Source organism: Oratosquilla oratoria, chromosome 12 (assembly GCF_046742065.1).
Source record: "Oratosquilla oratoria isolate Oo_2021 chromosome 12, ASM4674206v1, whole genome shotgun sequence".
NCBI lineage: Eukaryota > Metazoa > Arthropoda > Malacostraca > Stomatopoda > Squillidae > Oratosquilla > Oratosquilla oratoria.
The window spans coordinates 39,311,685-39,330,546 of record NC_134788.1 but is presented as its reverse complement, the minus strand read 5'-3'; the positions used below and the strand labels follow the sequence as shown (position 1 = coordinate 39,330,546).

Here is an 18,862-nt window from a genome sequence, read left to right as displayed (position 1 = left end):
CGTGGGGCCCATACCACTGATCCTTCTTCCAGTCTTGGATAAGGATGAGGTGCAAGTAGCTCTGAAAATGATGAAAACAGGTAAGGTTCCTGGATTAGGTGGATGTCATACAGAGTGTCTGAAGAAGGGAGGTACAGTAATAGTGGACTGGCTGGTGTGGTTGTTTAGTGTGTGTCTTAGGGAGGGTAGAGTGCCAGACAACTGGAGGAGTGCCTATATAGTTCTACTTTACAAGTGAAAAGGGGACAAATGTGAGTGTAGTAGTTTCAGAGGAATCAGTTTGTTGAGTGTAGTTGAGAAGGCTTATGGAAGGATTTTGATTGAGAGGATTAGGAGAGGAACAGTGTGGGTTTAGGAAAGGTAGGGGTTGCGTGGATCAGACTTTTGTGGTAAGATAGGTGTGTGAGAAACCTTTAAGCGGCCCCTAGATGTTCAATATTATTGCGCAATATTTTGGTTTGTGCAATATGATTGATCGTGTGTGGGCAATATTGAAAGGTTGTGCAATATATTGTGTAATTTCAAAAACTTGAAAATATATTGCACAAACGGGATAACATTGTGCTGTCTGTAGGCTATATTGCGCAATATCCTGTCAGTGTCTCTCCAGCGGTCGTGTAAGGTGGTTGTGTCTCTCCTCAACCTCGCGTTATCATGAGTGACAAGAAAGCCGAAAAAGAATTCATTGCTGAATTTATTGAGGTGTACCGTAGTCTTCCCGCCTTGTGGGATGTGAAGTGCAAAGAATATACTAATCGTGCGAAAAAGGGGGAGCAGTACGAAGTGCTGATAGAAAAGTACCGCAAAAAATACCCGGATGGTGATAAACAACAAGTAATAAACATTTTCTGCCCTTCTGCGAGCCTTTTTTCTTTCCTTTCTTATGACTTGCTGCCATAGCAATGATCACGCAACAGAGATCACCGTCAGTCAACATGTTCACGTTATGACGTTCTGGCAAGGACTGACTGTTTGCACAATGTGGTTGCACGTCTGCGCTCACGATTGCGCAATATATTGCACAACCTTCAATATTGCCTCCATACGGCACAATCTTTTGCACAACCCAAAATATTGTACAATAATATTGACCGTGTAGGGGCCAGCGCCAAAATATTGTGCAACCCACATTGCGCAATAATATTGAACGTCTAGGGGCCGCTTTGGGAAAAGGTAAGGATGTTTTTTGGGTCCTTATGGATTTGAAAAAGGCTTATGACAGGGTGGACAGGAAGGCACTGTGGGAGATTTTACAGATGTACAGGATTGGGGAAAAGGTGTTAAGGGTAGTCAGGAGTTTTTATGAGAGTAGTACAGTCCATGTTAGAATGAAAAATGGAGAGAGCAAGTGGTGTGAGGTAAAGATGGGATTGCATCAGGGCTGTTTCTTGTCACAATAGCTGTTTGATGTGTACATGGATGGGGTGGTGCAGGAGGTAAAGGTGAGGGTAATGGACAGGGGACTGGAAATTGTTAAAGAAAATTGAGAAAAATGGGAGATGAGCCAGTTGTTTGCTGATGGCACTGTACATGTAGTAGGATCAGGGGAGAGACTAAGGGAGTTATTGACGGGTTGGAAAGGTATGCAATAGGAAAAAGTTTAAGTGTGGGTAAAAGCAACGTACAAGGGTAGAGGATGGCAGTGAGTTGGAAGTAAGTCTAAAAGGAGAGAGGCTGGAGGAAGTGGATAAGTTTAGGTATTTGGGGTCACATGTGGCAGGAAAGGGAAGAGTGGAGGTGGAGGTAAATTATAGCTTGAGAGAAGCAAGTAAATACCTTGGGGGATTAAAAAGTGTGATGAAAAATAGACATTTAAGAATGGATGCAAAGAGGGAATTGTTTGAAGAGGTGACTGTGTTGACAGCATTGTATGGGGCAGAGACTTGGAATTTAAGAGAGGCAGAGAGGAAAAGTTTAAACATGTTTGAGATGAAATATCTGAGAAGTATGGTAGGGGTTACTAGGTTGGATAGAGTGAGAAACAAGGTGAGGAGTAAAGCAGGAGTTGAAAAGGAGATGGCAGATAGGACTGATGAAAGATTATTGGGATGGTTTGGACACGTGGAAAGAATGAGTGAAGAAAGATTAGTAAAAGAGGTATGGTAGGCAGAGGTAGAGGGAGTGAACTTGAGGGGACAACCGAGGATGAGATGGATGGATGGGGTGAAGGGGCTATTGAGCATGAGAGGGATGTCTGTTGAGCAAGGAAAGGAGAAGGCAGGAGATAGGGATGAGTGGAGAATAACTGTGTATAGATGACACTGTTATGCAAGGGAGGGATGGGAGATAGGGGGTAGGGGTTGCTTATGTGTGAATGATATTTCGATGCTGCTGCAGTCCAAAGGGATTTCTACCCATGTTCTCCTTATTTGCATGAGAGGAAGGGGGTGGGTGCCAATTAAGTGAAGCAGCCTTGCTGTGGATATATTGTGTCCTGCTGCATTGTGTTTGACCCAGGGCAGTCAGCAGAATGAAGGGATGACTCATCATTCAATGAGGAGCTAAGATAGGAGTAGTGGAAAGGCGGTGGAGGGAAGTGAAATGGGTGGCAGTGAGTACGTCGCTTTGACTTAGCTACCTCTCTTATAATGGGGAAAAAGTTCTTGGTATATGATAGATCTCTTTATCCATATAGTGAAAAGCTTCTTTAATCTTTTGCAGTAGTCCATACGTCTCTCCCATAATCCTGCTGATATCTGTCAGGTTAGAGGTCTTTTATCAACACTCCCATATCTTTGTCCCATTTTTCTTTTGTAATGGATTCACTTCCCAAGGAATAGTTTAAGGATGATCTTTTGCTGTTATTACCCATTTACAATACTTTGCATTTTTTTTTTTTTCATTAAAATTAATTTCATATTCTTAGCTTCATGAAAAAAAAGTGTCTAGGTCTTTTTGCAATAACCTACAGTCTTTGTTTTTTTTTTTCTCTTCATGATTTTTGAATCATCTACAGACATGTTGGCATAACTTGTTGTACCTTCCATCATGTCATTGACATAGACAAGAAACATTATTGGTGCAAGCACTGACATCTTGTGGAACTCCACCCATCACTGCTCTCCATCTTGACATCTTATCCTTTACTGCTGTCCTCATGTATCTCCCCTTCCAAAAAAAAAATTCATCTATTTGAGTAGTTTGCCTCTCAGTCCTCCACTGTGCTCTAATTTCCACACAAGTTAACATTGTGGTACTTTATCCAAAGCTTTTGGTACAGTTGAGGTGTGTTTGTACTCACACTACTGTTTGGCCGTGAGGTTGTCATGAATATAAAGATGTAAGATATAGACATTTAGTGTATAATGGAAGCCATTACATGTCTTGACTTTCATCTCTTCCTTTCAGACTGACAAGAGGTAAAATGGATGGTACAATATCCAAGTTAGTGAGTGATGACCTGAATCAGTGGAGAAGAGATGATAAGAGCTTTCCAAAGGAGACCCACAAGACAGATGCCCCTCCCAAGGCTCATATCAAAGTAGAACCATTTCAGTCTGATACCTACAAAGATGATTCTGCTTCCCAGCAGGACAGTCCCACTCAAGAGAAGGCTAATATGACTTTCACAGAGGGAAAAACATTAAATTGTGATATTTGCCATTTGACATTTGCAACAATAGATGAGCTTGAGTGTCATGGTAAGGTCTGTGTTCAGAAAAGTTCCCAAAGAGATCAGTCTTTTAACTCAACCCTTTCAGGGAGCACTGCTGTGATGGATGACCATTGTGGTAAAGAAGAGGAAATGCAATATCAATGTCCTCAATGTAATATGGCCTTTTATCGAAAAGGAGATCTCCAAGACCACATTAAGAAAGCACACACACAAGACAAACCCCACAAATGCCCAGTCTGTCATGCAGCCTTTTCTCGTCCTGGGTTCCTCAAGGAGCACATACGTACTCATACAGGCGAGAAGCCGTACAAGTGTTCCTTGTGCATCGCTTCTTTCAAGCAGTCAGGACATTTGAAGTTGCACATCCGAACTCATACAGGTGAGAAACCGCACAAATGTGGGCTTTGTGATGCTGCTTTCTCCGACACGAGCAACTTGACCAGACACATGCGGATGCACACAGGCGAGAGGCCCTACAAATGCGAGCAATGTGAGTCTACTTTCTCACAATCAGCTACCTTGAAGTCCCACATGCAAACTCATACACTAGGTGAGAAACCACACAAGTGCAGGCTTTGTGGTGTTGGTTTCTCAAGTACAGGCAACTTGAACAACCACATGAGGACACACACAGGCGAGAAGCCGCATAGATGTGAGCAGTGTGATGCTGCTTTCTCGGAAGCAGGCAGTCTACGCAGGCATTTCAAGGTACACACAGGAGAGAAACCCCACAAGTGCGTATATTGTGATGCTGCTTTCTCTCGGATTGGTAATCTGAATGTCCATGTTCGAATACATACAGGTGAGAGACCGTACAATTGCACCATTTGCAGGGCGGCATTTTGTCGAACAGGTGACTTGAAGGTCCACATGCGGACTCACACAGGCGTGAAACCCCACAAATGTACGGTTTGTAGTGCTGTCTTTTCCCAAGCCGGTCATTTGAAAAGTCACATCCGCACCCACACAGGAAAATAACCTCACAAGTGTACTTGTACTTTAGCCTTCTCCTAACCTAGAGATCTCAGGAAACATTCTTACACAGGAGAAAAATTCCATAAGTGTCAAGTATATGCATCTACTTTCTATGAGGCTGGAAGACTCAAAAAGCAATGTGACATAAGCCAGTTGTTGTTTACTGATGACACTGTGCTTGTAGCAGGATCAGAAGAGGGATTAAGGAAGTTAGTGTCGGAGTTTGGGAAGGTGTGCAAAAGAATGAAGTTGAAGATAAATGTAGGTAAAAGTAAGGTGATGAGAAGTACAAGGGTAGAGGATGGCAGCAAATTGGAAGTGAGTATAAAGGGAGAGAGACTGGAGGAAGTGGATAGCTTTAGATACTTAGGAGTGAATATGGGAGGAAAGGGAGGAGTGAAGTTGAAGTTAGAATGTAGATTGAGAGAGCAAGTAAATGCCTTGGGGGGTTAAGAAGTGCAATAAGAAATAGACATTTGGTAATGGATGCTAAGGAGAGATTGCATGAATGGGTGATTGTGCCAACAGCACCTGTATGGGGCAGAAACATGGAACATAAGAGAGGAAGAGTTTAAATGTGTTTGAGATGAAATGTGTGAGAAGTATGGTAGGCTGGATAGAGTGAGAAATGAGGTGAGGAGGAGAGCAAGGGTGGAAAGGGAGTTGGTGATAGGGCTGATGAAAGAGTATTGCAATGGTTTGGACACATGGAAAGAAAGGGTTAAGAAATTTAGTGAAAGAAGTGTGGAAGGCAGAGGAGAAAGGAGTGAACATGAGGTGGCAACCAAGGATGGGATGGATGGATGGATGGGGTAAAAAGGGCATTGGGAAAGAGTGGAATGTCTGTTGAAGGGAGAAGACAGAAGATAGGGGTTTTTGGAGAATAGTTGTGTATGGATGATGCTGTGATACATGGAAGGGAGTGAGTGGGGATGGGGGGCCAAGGGAGTATGTATAAATAATATTTTGATGCAGCCCAAAGGAATTTCTCCCCGTCTTCTCTTTTTCTGCATGAGGGGACAGGGGGGGGGGTCACTGATTAAATGAAGGGGCCTTACTGTGGATGTGCTGTGTCTTCCTACATTGCTTCTGACCCAGGGCAGTGGGTGAGATGCAGGAATGACCCATCATCCAGGAAGAGCCAAGAAAAGAGGAAGGGAGGGGTGATGAATGGGAATGGAGTACAGTATGTGGGTATGAAATGGGTGGGAGTGGATTTATGCCTTTGATTTTGGCTACCTCCCTTGTAAAGGGGAAAGGCCCTTGGTATATATATGTTTGTTACAATTATCATAATGTGTGTGTGTTCCATGTGAAGATACTCTTTAGAATAAAATACCATCAGTACCATATATTTTTCTTCTGCTTCTACTGCCCTTCCTTTTTTCATTGTTAGTGTGATGTACCAATAGATATTGCTGGTGATGCAAAACAACATTTGTTCACCAGTGTACAATGACATGCTGACAACAAACATTTCAACTTTCAAGTATCAGTTATTTATGGATAAACTGCAGAAATAGGCTGGAAATTTGGTAAGATTGTCAATATGAAAAAACAGGTTATCAGTACAGTAAATCTGGTTTACAAAACAAGCCTACACAGCTCTGAGTGCAGGAGGTTTAAGTTATAGGGTTCTGGAGTGAGCTCAACCCAGAATCCTAGCTGAAACCCTGTGCTTTCAGTGCAATGGAGACTTGTTTTTAGACCAATAATATATATATATGTATTTTTTCTTCATTATATTTATAGAAATCTGGCACTAAGCTGTTTATTTTTTACTCTGTCCAATCATGACTTTCATCCCCATGAAAATAGCAAATATGAGTTGACCACCTAGATTCAGATTTTAAAAAGTAAAAGATTTGCCTTTTACTCAATGATAGATGGTACAAAGTATTTTTGTATGAGCTTATAAAGAGCAAACAGGATTAAAAGTGTATTCTAAGATATTGGAAAGATGGATTAAATGTTTTTCTGCTGTAAGTATGTACTGTATTATGCAAAGTTGACTTAAGCTAGCTATGGGTATGATACTGTTTGCTCTAGGATTACCAGTCAGATTGAGGATGTATGTTCACACTATGAATCATAATGGCATGTTTTAGGTTCACCTTCCTTTTTTTCTATTTCTTCCTTTTTTATCTGTTTTTATTATCTGGTGATTGAAAATGATCTATTTCTTATACTATATAATACTTAAAACACCCTTGTTGGCATGTTATGGTTATCTTTGATAGTCATTTGTGTATTCCAAAATGCAATTCCATTTGAAACTCCCCATTAGCTGCATCTGAAGAGCTAATCTTGTAGTTTCTTGAAGCCTTGGAGAGTGTTGGTGTACTGAGGGAATGGTATAATGTATTTTGTTTAGGGAATTTACTTCAGTTGAATAAAAGTGTTTGGTTTATAAGCCATGAACAACATCAAAAGGGTCAATCAAGATGGGCTTAACTCTTTTGATGTGCAGGAAAGCAAAGGTTAACTTCCCCAGGTACCCTGCACTTGTCATGAATCCTGTTTTGAGATCCTGCAACTCTCTTCACCTCATCTCCCTACTTAGAGGATAGCAGGTTCTTGGGGTGAGACTCAAGAGTCAGGACAACTGGAAGAGGAAAACCAAATCCTGCCCCACGACCTTAAAGTCGCATTTCTTAGAACCCAGTCCCATCTGGGAGGAAAGTGACTCAAACTGACAATATATTCAATCTTTAATTAGCCCCTTTCCCAGTTTATAACAAAAACTTCATTCTTAACACTCAAAAGTCCTCTGGCAATGGTGTATGACGGTGATGGCATGAAAAGTTGATCTTTGGAAGCCCTGAGTCATCATAACCCACATAAGTGATGTAAATCCAGTGGTAATGGGACAAGGGGCACTATGATCTGGCAGCAGCCTATGCAACTGAGTATCCCCCTTCAGAATCTGCTGTACTTACTCCACGTGGAGCAGAGAAGATAAAAGGTGCCTCAAATATGGTCCCCTTTCTTTTGATACTCATTTGACCAAAATTAAGGGGCCCATGTTTGAGACATTTCACTTTTGATACTCATATGAGAACCAACATACTAAAATCTATCACTAGCACAGGCTATGGACAATTGAGAGAAATTCCAATTACTGTCATCATACAAATCATAAGAACTACCCTTGGCTATGCTTCCACAGTGTTTTTCAGCAATCAACAAAACACATATACTTCAGAAACTATACAAAACAAAGCTTTGAGAATAATAGCAGGATGCACCAAAACCACCTCAATAGGACACCTCCATACAGTAAAAAAAAATCTCCCTCACAATTTTATGAAAATGATAGGTACAAAGTTCTATGTTATAGCCCTAAACTTCACTCATCCATCTTGTTATATCACATGACACTACCAGCTGAAAAAAACATACTACCACTGGTACCACACAATACCTCCACACAAAAAAACATTCACACTCACGTCACCACCCCAAACCACCAGACATCAGCTTCACAGAAAAATCCCTCAGAACAGAAACAAGAACCACACTGGCATGCTTGCAATTAGGACACCATCCAACTCTTTGGCAGTATCTACACAAACTAGGGTTAGCCACAGAATTAAACTGCACTAGATACAACCACCATATAGAAGACACCAAACACCTTAGCCTACAATGCCCCATTTTAATAATCCCTAGACTACAACACAATATTTATTCCCTGAGTGACCTATGGACCCAACTGGTGGTGATAACCAGTTATCTGGGAGCTGTGGGTCTCGTGCAAGAAAGTCCATCAAAAGATATACACATACCCTAATATTTTCACCTGAATGACCACACCAAGAGAAACCTCCCACATGATAGGAACTCCATATGCAACCTCCCATAACCCTTTCATATGCCACTAGAACCCCCAACCCAACCCCTCACCTTCTCCCCACCTGAACTAAAAGAACCTCCCATCCCCTCTACTCCACTATCCCCGCCACTCATACCCTCCCCTTACTTCAGTATACAAAGTCCTGCTGCCCCATAGGAGGACAGCTCTCCAGGGAAAAAAAAAAAAAAAGATATATTTTACCTCTCAGAGATAGTATCCAAATGATACACCTTCACTCAGCTATATCTTACCTCCCATTTCTTATGTAGGAGATAAGATGGAGAGGCCTAGACCTTGTAACTGGATCCAAAGAAAATAGGAAGAACTTCACTACTGTGCAGTGCAAAACCATGTTGTGGCAATACTTGAATTCTTTTCCATCAGTTACTGATATACTGTATTTACTTAAATGTAGTATACAGAAAAGGAGCATTACTCATTGGGTCCCATCTCCAACTCTCCAATTTATCATGGCAATTTATTCTACAGCCTTGATATCCAATTATCATATTCAGATTTGAATTCATGTATTACTCCAGCTTGGGTTATATCATCTTCTAATCTGTCCCAAGTATATATGCACCTATATGGAAAACTACATTTCTTCACATCTTTTAGACATTTGGTCTTTCTTAATTTGTTCCCATAACCTCCTAAAGACTTCCCATATTTAATCAAGCGATATCTTCTGTAAATGCAATCCCCTATAGTGACCTGAATAATGTAATCATATCACCTCTTTTTCTTTGATCTTTCAAATTTGGCAAATCCAGTTCTTTCAGTCTTTGATAATTTAGTTTATCTGCCAGGGTGGGTATCAGTTTGGTTATTGCCCTCTGTATTCAATCTTGCTTATATCCTTCATTCTTGAATTGGGACCATGCCACTAATACATATTCCAGTCTTGGACAGATCAAGGTTTCAATGAGTTTTTTCATCATCTCTTCATCCATATAGTGAAAAGATACCTTAATCTTCTGCAGCAGTCCATATTATCTCTCCCACAATCCTGCTGATACATCTTAATACTTTTGTAATGGATTCTCTACCATAGGAATAGTTTGAAGATGCTCTTTTGCTGCTATACCATAGGTTTGACAAATTCTGCACAGTAACACACACTCGGTGAAGAATTTCTATTGTAAGTATTGATAATCTTGTTTATTTTTTATATTTTCATACATCATTGGTGAGTACTGAAACAACCCATGATATATTATGTCTTTATTTACCATTAATGCAAACAAATTGGCTTCAGATTAATGGGCTTTTATCTTGTATTCAAATAGCCAATCTTCTTAACACAATGAGTCTTACCATTTTAGACTCCAAGCCCCACAGCCCAGCTGCATGCATGATACAATCCTACATTACCAAACATAGCAGTAGTAGTGGTATATGGTAAATAGCAAATTTGTACCAAATACTAATAAAGGTAGTAAATTTATACCACATACTAATACTGCCACTGCAGGAGGTAAGGCTGCAACTACCTGGCACCTTTTCCTTGAGGACTCCACATAACCGAGTGTTTTGTACATATGTAAACACATGTAAACTTTTGATAAACTAAGACATAGTAAACTATTTCAATTTGTCAAGAACATGCATATTCAACTACTGATGTGTAATGTTTAAATCTATGATTCACCCTTGGGCAAAGACTGACAAATATTGATAGGAGAAAGTATTAGCTTTAAGTTCTTTATTCAGGAGCACCATTAAAGTTATCACAATCTTGTTCCAGAATTGTCATTATGTTTTTCTGATTAACACATTTAAAGTTATGGTTCTATAGGATCACAGTACAGCACAAGATAAAAGATAAAAGAATGAGTCCCGTGCAGTGTTCAAACACTTGTGGTTTTATTTCCTGTATGAAGAATCATGTGTTTTCTGAGAGTACTATTTCGTGTGAATGCAGCAACACATATATCACACTGGAAAGGTTTCTCGCCTGTGTGCGCTCTCATGTGACTTTTGAGATTGTATTTTTCAGAAAATGATGCATCACACTGGTTACACTGGTACGGCTTCTCACCTGTGTGAATCCTCTTATGCTTTCTAAGAATACATTCTCTTGAGAAAGAAGTGAAACACACATTACACAGGAAAGGTTTCTCTCCTGTGTGGGCCAGTGCATGTCTTTCAAGACCACGCTTTTGTGCAAAAGCAGCAGTACAAATATGACATTGGAATGGCTTCTCTCCTCTGTGCCCTTTCATGTGGGTATTCAAGGAAGTCTTGTGTGAGAAAGTTGTATCACATATATCACACTGGAAAGGCTTCTCTCCTGTGTGGGTCCTGGCATGGTCTTTGAGCGTAGACAATCGTGAGAAAGCTGCATCACACGTGTCACACTGAAAAGGTCTCACGCCTGTATGCGTCGCAATGTGTTTTTTCAGACTACTGTTTAGCGAGAAAGATGCACCACACAGGTTACAATGGAAAGGCTTCTCTCCTGTGTGGGTCATCATGTGCGATTTGAGATTACCTTTTTGTGAGAAAGCAGCGTGACAAACCGTGCACTCAAAGGGTCTCTCTCCTGTGTGGGTCCTCGCATGCCTTCTGAGCTCACTCTTTTGTGAAAAAGTACGGACACACAATTCACACTGGAATGGTTTCTCTTTAAAGGTCACCACGTGGAACTTGAGATTATTCTTTTCAGAGAGAACAGGAAAACCAGGCACAGGATGCTCTTCAGTCTGAGCCATCATGTGCCTAGTTCAGGGTACCTCTTCCAACAAAATCAGAGTTATCCTAACCCTGTCCAAAAAAAAAGAGATGAGTGAATTAATTATTTATAGTAGAACAGCAACATCCAACTATTGGTGGGCAAATATTACTTTCTAGAATCCAAATGTTCTAGATATTCCTAGCAGGAAACCTAAAGTATCATCAAAGCAACCCCTTTAGCACCTAGCACACGATATAAAAGGAGCTAAAAGCACAGAAAGGTAAGAATTGAGGGAAAACCAACTCAAGACATATGAGAAATGTAAAAGTAATAATGTTTGCATCCTTGAGTCAATGTAAAATCTTGAATGAAACATTCAACAGAAAAGGAAATAGGAAACTCACAATAATTTACATATCTATCATCTATCGGTCAAACCATTGCCCCAGTTTTCTCTTGCAGCAGAACCTCAGCTCCCAGGTAACCAGCAGCAGCAGCAGCTGCAAGGAAGGAATACCCAGTTACTGTCTGGTTGCAGAGTAAGGCAACATCAGTAGAGATGTTTGCCTATATGGTGAGTACATCTGGGACAAGTTGTTTCTGTGGCCAGGCCTGTTCCGTGTTGGTGTCGTTTTTAAACTGTCAAATGATTATTACAAGTAGCTGTCAGGTCCTAGTGTGGCTGAATAATAGCCTCTCTTTCTTGAAATGTCTGGGTGGGGCAGAAGGCAGTCTGATTAGTTAATCCCACTCAGAACTACAGACAACTGTCCTCATGTTACCATGGTAATTTCTATGTTACCATGGCAATTTCTGGAGACACATTCACTAGAAATGTAAAACAATATATATTTCTTTTTTTCTAATTCATCCAACACAGAATCTCAGTTAGGGCAGCATCTGCTATCAGTACAAGAAGGATTTTGGAAATTCAACCGCTAAATAGAACAACCTATAGCTTACTTTAAGCAACCTATCACAATTAAATATTATTTGGCCTTTGTATTCCTCAGGACATCAATTTGTGGAAATTGTCACATAAAAATGAGGTGAAATTTCAGAATCACACAACCATGGATATCCAGCATGAAGTTTACATTGTTTAATATATCCTATCCTAACCTAACTACTCCATATGTAAAAAATGTAAAAATGGAAGTGAGAAATGTGTTTGCACAACACTGGAATAATACCAAATATATATACTCTCCTTATTATTTCTATGTCCTGCCTGACAAAAAATAAATAAAATACACTAATGGAACAGACCTATGTTTGCTGAAACAAGTTCTCACGTATTACTTTTGAATTTACATACCCTGACTCAAATTCCTTTCAGATTATAAAACTCTGACCTCTTGGCATTTTTCAAATGAAAAAATACTTTTACCAAGGCAGTTTTTAATCGATTGCCCAAACACATAATGATAATCTGGCGACGAGCATAGTTCCTGTATGATTTATGCACGTAAGAAAATATTGACGAGGACGTGAATTTGAGGGGATCCGAGACTGTTTACGTACGCAGTGGTCTTGAGTGGTAAAATTCCGTTGACAATGCCGCCTGACCTGCAGGACGAGCCAATACACATCAACTGACACACCGAATTCCCTACACTGAGTATGCAGACGATACCCCAAGACCTGACTCATACAGTTGCCAAATGTTGAATGACAGTATCTACTCTATATTCGTGATTGAATATTACATTTTGTTTTGGTTGATTGACACTATTGGGGCTGTTATGGTACTAAGATTAGTACACGGTGTCGTTCAGTTTCCTGGTTCCGTAGGAAGCTCACGCCAAGGTGGTTTATGTCTGCGCATTATTCTCTAAGATGCATGTGGACTTCAGGGCCAAATTTGGGCGGTGAGACCAGTTGTCTGCTTGGATGTCAAATATGGAGAAGAGATATTTCTGAGTAAGGGTCAAGCCGAATTTCGTTTGTTTACGCATTATTCTGGTCTCCGTGCCAAATTTGGCAAATATCCGCTCATCTTTCAGGGCATGAGTACTTTCGAAATTACAAAAGGAAACCTGTTAGGCAATAAATTAAATTTATCAATATAACGAAAAATATATAACATTTAATCACAATAAAAATGTGATAGCGACAAAGAGGACGTTGTCGGAATGATAATCGGACATCATAATTGGTACATTAATTCTCATATTTGCATTAAGTTATCTAATTTTCTCTTTAAACAAACCATTGTTTCAGTGCTTAGTACACTGTTACACGTATTCCGATTGTGGTGCCTATGTCCCTCTTAAACCTTAATTTATCCAACATAACATCAATTTCCACGAGTCTGATCATGATGACCTTGCCTAAATCACCCTTGTTCAAGCCCTTGACCCATTTGAATACTTCTATCAGATCACCCTGCACCCTTCGTCTTCCCAGAGAGTGCAAGTTAAGGTGCATAAACTTGTCTTTGTATGGTAAATTTATAAGCCCTCGTATTATTTTGACATTTCTTCCCACTTACTCTAGTGAAATTATACCCAGTCCATAGGACGGAGATCAATAATATACCGCATAGTCAAGGATGTGTATCGGCACGTATTATAAAGTTAATACCTCGGCATTTTTGTATGTAACCGCCCGAGCAAATGTAGTTTCAAATGTAGTTTCCTGGATTTAAGATCAGGACTCATTAACACCAAGTCCATTTTGAGATATTGGTATTAATGATAATAATAGTAATGGTAATATAACCAATAATAATAATGATAATTAGTTAAAGTCACTCCCTCTTTTTTGTACATAAAGAAAAAATATAATTTAATGTATTTATCTACTCCTTATTATAAAATTTATTTAGATAAATAATCAAAAATATATTTCATTGATTGAATAATATAAAAAGTATCAAATTGAATACAAATTTATTTATTTATATACATGTTATGGATAAATTAATATTTCTTGATATATATTTTTGATAATATAAAACCAGGTAAATTTCGATAACCCCATATAATTCAAACCTAAAAAAGTAGGTAAGAATAGTCGTATACGTTAAAAAAAAATCATAATAACTAACAACAAACCAACAACAATAACATTAACAATAAAATCAAACAACAACAACAACAACTCAAGAAAGAAGAGAAGAAGAACGAACTAAAAAGAGATGGACCAATATCCAACCGACCATCACAAGTAGCAGATGCTTCCATACGGCATCACCAACATTCAGACAAAAATATATATATATATTTATAATTAAAATAGCAAGTGGGTCTGCCCCACACCTATTAAAAACTCCAACTTCCTTCCATTTCCTACTTACTTCCACACACACACACCCCTCACCCCTCCCCCCCACCTTACCTATCATATCCTGTAGTAGTAGTAGTGAACACAAGTAACCGAGTAAGTGGATTTGCCCCACATCTATCTTAGCTCTTACTTCCTTCCACTAAACCCCCAATTCCCCCCTCCCTCACTCTCACCCATCTACCCTGCCCTCTAACTATATTTGTTACGATATGGGTTCTAACAAATTGTGCCTCAAAGTAAAAGGCACAACTCATATTTTGAGAGGCTGAAAAGCCAGTAATAATTACAAAGTATCAGTCTGGTAGTATATAGATAAAGAGTTAGGTACTAGATAATAATAATAAGTGGTCCAGTTTCATAAAGTTTGACAAGTGGAAGCACCTGGGTGGCCGGGAGAGATACGGTGTTTACTTGTGGCGAAGGTCGGTGGGATGGTGGTTCGAACCCTGCCACGGGCGAAATTTAATCAAAGTTCATTATATTCCAGGCTACAGTGTCCTCTGGGAGGGGCAGCGTCCTAGCCTCCCGATAAGGGGAGCTTCGCGACGTTAAATCGAATCATCCACACACACCTTGCCCACCAGAGTCGGATTGCCGACTCGTAGTAAAGCGATGATGAAACAATTTCAGCCCTGGGCGGGATTCGAACTCATCTTTGTACTATGATGAGCTGTAGGGAGTGTTGAGGGGGCAGGTGTTAGTAATTGCTACAAGAGCAGTGCGGGATTCGAATCCAGGACTAAGCAAATACGAGACCAGCACACTTCCTATGACGCTACTGGCTTATGGTTAACACAGAGGAGACAGTAACGGCGTACACTGTAAAACTTCCAGTGCCCTGAGTCGGTCTTCGATCTGTGTACGTGTTGTCTGAACGCGTACACACGCATGCACATGTGCGTGTTATGTAGTGTGCATGTTTAATGACTATTACGTGCCTTGCCTATGGCGACTTACTCGATGCTTCTCCTCCTCACCTTCGTCTCCATGCACATTCTACGAACTTGTCGTCATCTACAACAATTCTCCAATATTTTCGTTATCATCTAGATATCTAATCTTCCCACCTATTTCTTCTTCTTTTTTTTTCAAGGATTCTACATAAAAACCCTCTCAAGAATACCCAAGCAGGCCATTTTGAAAAGTAGATATGCTACAAAGTCGTCAAAAAAATTCTAGTCGTACATGTAGTCGCCATATTTATTTTTCTTAATTCAAACTAGCCTTATTTCAACTATGATATTATTAAGCTAAAGCTAATTCTTCGTCAACATTAATAAAATCCACAAATATATAGCAACCCCGTAACTAATCGCTGGCAATGGGCGTTTAAATAACCAAAATATATCAGCACCAAGATACATATTTTGTATTGGCAACTGTTATTCTCGAATTGTCAAACATCTTAAGGAGAATCTGCAGTCATAGACGAGACAGGAATATCGGTTTGATACGATGAACAAAATAAAGGTAACTCTATTCATATTTGATATACTGGACGTATTGGTCTTTGGAAAAATGGTAGCCTTATGTTTGAATCAGACAAGCACAGGTTACATAAATATTGAAATAGTTACTTAAGTATTAAAATATATGTTATGTTTACATTTTACTAGCATAAAATACAACTAGATAACTGTCAATTCTAAATTATTGTTGAAATTCAAGTGTAATTTAATATATGTATTTCTTTATTGCTGCCGCCTCTGCGAATGTGACGTCACACCTAAAGTACGAACACAAACATTATACTATTGTAGTCGTTTATTGTCACGTTTATATTCTACCTTTCCCAAATCATATATTCAGTCATAAAAGATAGATTTAATATATACATTTATAAATAGAGTAATATGAAACATCACATATATGTTCTCTATTGATTGCTGACATGACTGCCTGTGTGAGAATGTAAACATTACTTTTGTGGGTGGTGTGTGAGTGGGAGTATGGAAGGTGCAATATAAACAACGCCTCGTCGAATCGTACCGAAGCTTCAATCGCGCGACTCAAACTTCATTAATCCTGTCAAACAAATTAAACCTTGATTCTTTTATTATTATTATTATTAATCTTGTCAATGACTTTAAACGTCAATCAAAAGTACTAATTTGAACTGTCGAAAATAGCGTCATATTGGTTTTAAATGTCAGCGAAAGTATTTGCTATAGAAAATTAAAACTGTTTTCGATAGGATTGGCATACAGATGTCCTGACCAGAGCAAAATTTCATATATATATATATATATATATATATATATATATATATATAGATATATATATATATATATATATATATATCGTTTGATATTCGATTGATTGGATTCAAATTTGGAAATGTTGTAGGCTTACATTTTCTATCGGTATTAAAAAGTGCTTGGCAATGTCTGAACATGTTTTAGGTGGCGTAGAACAACAAAGATTTCTTTACTAATGGGTCACTTACCACTGTTCACATCCATTTGACGTAACTTGAGATTTGAAGTATAGTAATACTAATAATAATAATAGTAATAATAATAATAATAATGATAATAATAATAATGATAATAATAATAATAATAATAATAATAATAATGATAATAGTAATAACAATAATAGTAACAATAATAATAATAATAACAATGAGGATAATAATAATAATAATATAATGATAATGATAACAATAATGATTATTATAAGAAAACGGGACATAATTTTTCCTACAAGAAAAAAAAACATACGTCAATGCTCGTATTTACCTTATTACGGTACATAGAAGAGCGACTTCGCTCATCGATTCCAGTGCCTGTCTTTCCATCAGTCAAATGTGTGATTAATACCTTGTATATATTCACTGGACGTTTCCATTGTTATATTATTATTATTATTATTATTATTATTATTATTATTATTATTATTATTATTATTATTATTATATTTTTATTGTTTTCACTATCATTATTATTTTATATTATTATTGTTATTATTATCATCGTTGTTATTATTATTATTATTATTATTGTTATTATTAGTTATTATTGTTGTTATTGTTGTTATTGTTATTGTTATTATTATTGTTATTATTGTTATTATTATTATCATTATTATTATTATTATTATTATCATTATCATTATCATTATTATTATTATTATTATTATTATTATTATTATTATTATTATTATTATTATTATTATTATTATCATTATTATTATTATTATTATTTTATACTACGACTGTCCCTCCGTTATGCTGTCCCCCAACCCTTGTTGCTATACTGTACCATTTCTCTGAGTATTTTCTTTTTCTATGGTGGGGGAATTCCCTGTGGTGGGGGAAAAGAATACTGCCACCAAGTATTCCCACTTGGATCGTAAGAGGCGAGAAAAAAAAAGGGACGGGGATTGGGACTAGGCATCCCTCTCCTTGTAGCCCTACAGGGCACATTCCTAGAAAAAAAAGGCAGAGGCATAAGAGGGGCTGGAGGGCCTCGGTCCAGCACCCTAAGGTTTGGGTCTTTTAATGTGCGTGGATGTGGTACAGATGAGAGTAAAAGGGAAGAGATAGGTAGTATGTTTGTGAGAAGAAAGATGGATGTGTTGGCTTTGAGTGAAACTAAGCTGAAAGGGAAGGGCGATTGTAAGTTTGGGAGTGTAAGTGGGAGGTTATCAGGAGTGAAGAGAGGGCGAGGGAGGGAAGGGGTGGCTATACTAGTAAGTGAAGAGATAGGTAAACGTGTAGTGGAGTGGAAGGAGGTTTCCTCAAGGATAATGTGGATGAAGGTGAAACTGGGAAAGGAGATGTGGGTTTTTGTAAGTGCATATGGGCCTGGCAGTGAGAAGAATGTAGAAGAAAGGGAGGCCTTTTGGATAGATCTAAATGAGTGCATAGAGGGTTTAGGGAGAAGTGTAAATGTAATAGTACTGGGAGACCTTAATTCTAGGGTAGGAAAGGAGCCAATTGATGGAGTGGTTGGGAAATGTTGAGTTCCAAGAAAGAATCGTAGTGGAGAGTTGATGGTGGAAATGTGTCTAGAAAGAGAGTTGATGATAGCAAATACAGTGTTTCGGAAGAAAGTCAAGCATAAGTACACATGGGAGAGGGTGGTGGAGGGAAAGGTGGTAGATAGAGCTTTAATGGACTATGTAGTGGTAAATAGGATTATGATAGGAAGAGTTAGGGATGTACATGTGCTAAGGGGAGAGGGTGGGGGAATATCAGATCATTTTCTGGTGGAAGGTAAGTTGAGAGTGGAGGACAGATGGAGGAAGAGGAAAGGGACAAAAGGTAGGGAGGTGCTTAGAGTGAACTCTCTAAACGAAGAGGAAAAGGAGAAGGAGTACAAGAGGAAGCTGAAGGAGGAGTGGGAGGGAGTGAAGGATAAAGTGGAGGTAGGTAAGGAGGAGGAATGGGGATGATTCAAGGAGGGAGTCACAAAGTGTGCAAGGATGGTGTGCGGAACAAGAA

General features: G+C 38.8%; 2 protein-coding genes across 6 annotated transcripts; one reads left to right on the top strand and one right to left on the bottom strand.

Annotated features, from left to right (window-relative positions):
* The first annotated feature begins 3,226 nt into the window (after nt 1-3,226).
* Nucleotides 3,227-6,053, top strand: LOC143030695 (uncharacterized). Its single transcript, XM_076193879.1, has one exon. The coding sequence runs from the start codon at nt 3,365-3,367 to the stop codon at nt 4,592-4,594; it is 1,230 nt and encodes a 409-aa protein (XP_076049994.1). The 5' UTR covers nt 3,227-3,364; the 3' UTR covers nt 4,595-6,053.
* Nucleotides 6,054-9,641: 3,588 nt separating this feature from the next.
* On the bottom strand, nt 9,642-12,939 carry LOC143031470 (uncharacterized). Of its 5 annotated transcripts, none has more exons than XM_076195338.1 (3): nt 12,834-12,939; nt 11,529-11,624; nt 9,642-11,213 (listed from the first exon to the last, which is right to left on the bottom strand). In XM_076195338.1, exon 3 carries the CDS (start codon nt 11,162-11,164, stop codon nt 10,298-10,300), a length of 867 nt encoding a protein of 288 aa, XP_076051453.1. In that variant the 5' UTR covers nt 11,165-11,213; nt 11,529-11,624; nt 12,834-12,939; the 3' UTR covers nt 9,642-10,297. The 5 variants fall into 5 exon arrangements, with proteins under 5 accessions (XP_076051453.1, XP_076051450.1, XP_076051452.1 ...); XM_076195335.1 differs by lacking the exon at nt 12,834-12,939 and adding an exon at nt 12,649-12,796; XM_076195337.1 differs by lacking the exon at nt 12,834-12,939 and adding an exon at nt 12,443-12,638.
* Nucleotides 12,940-18,862: the final 5,923 nt, after the last annotated feature.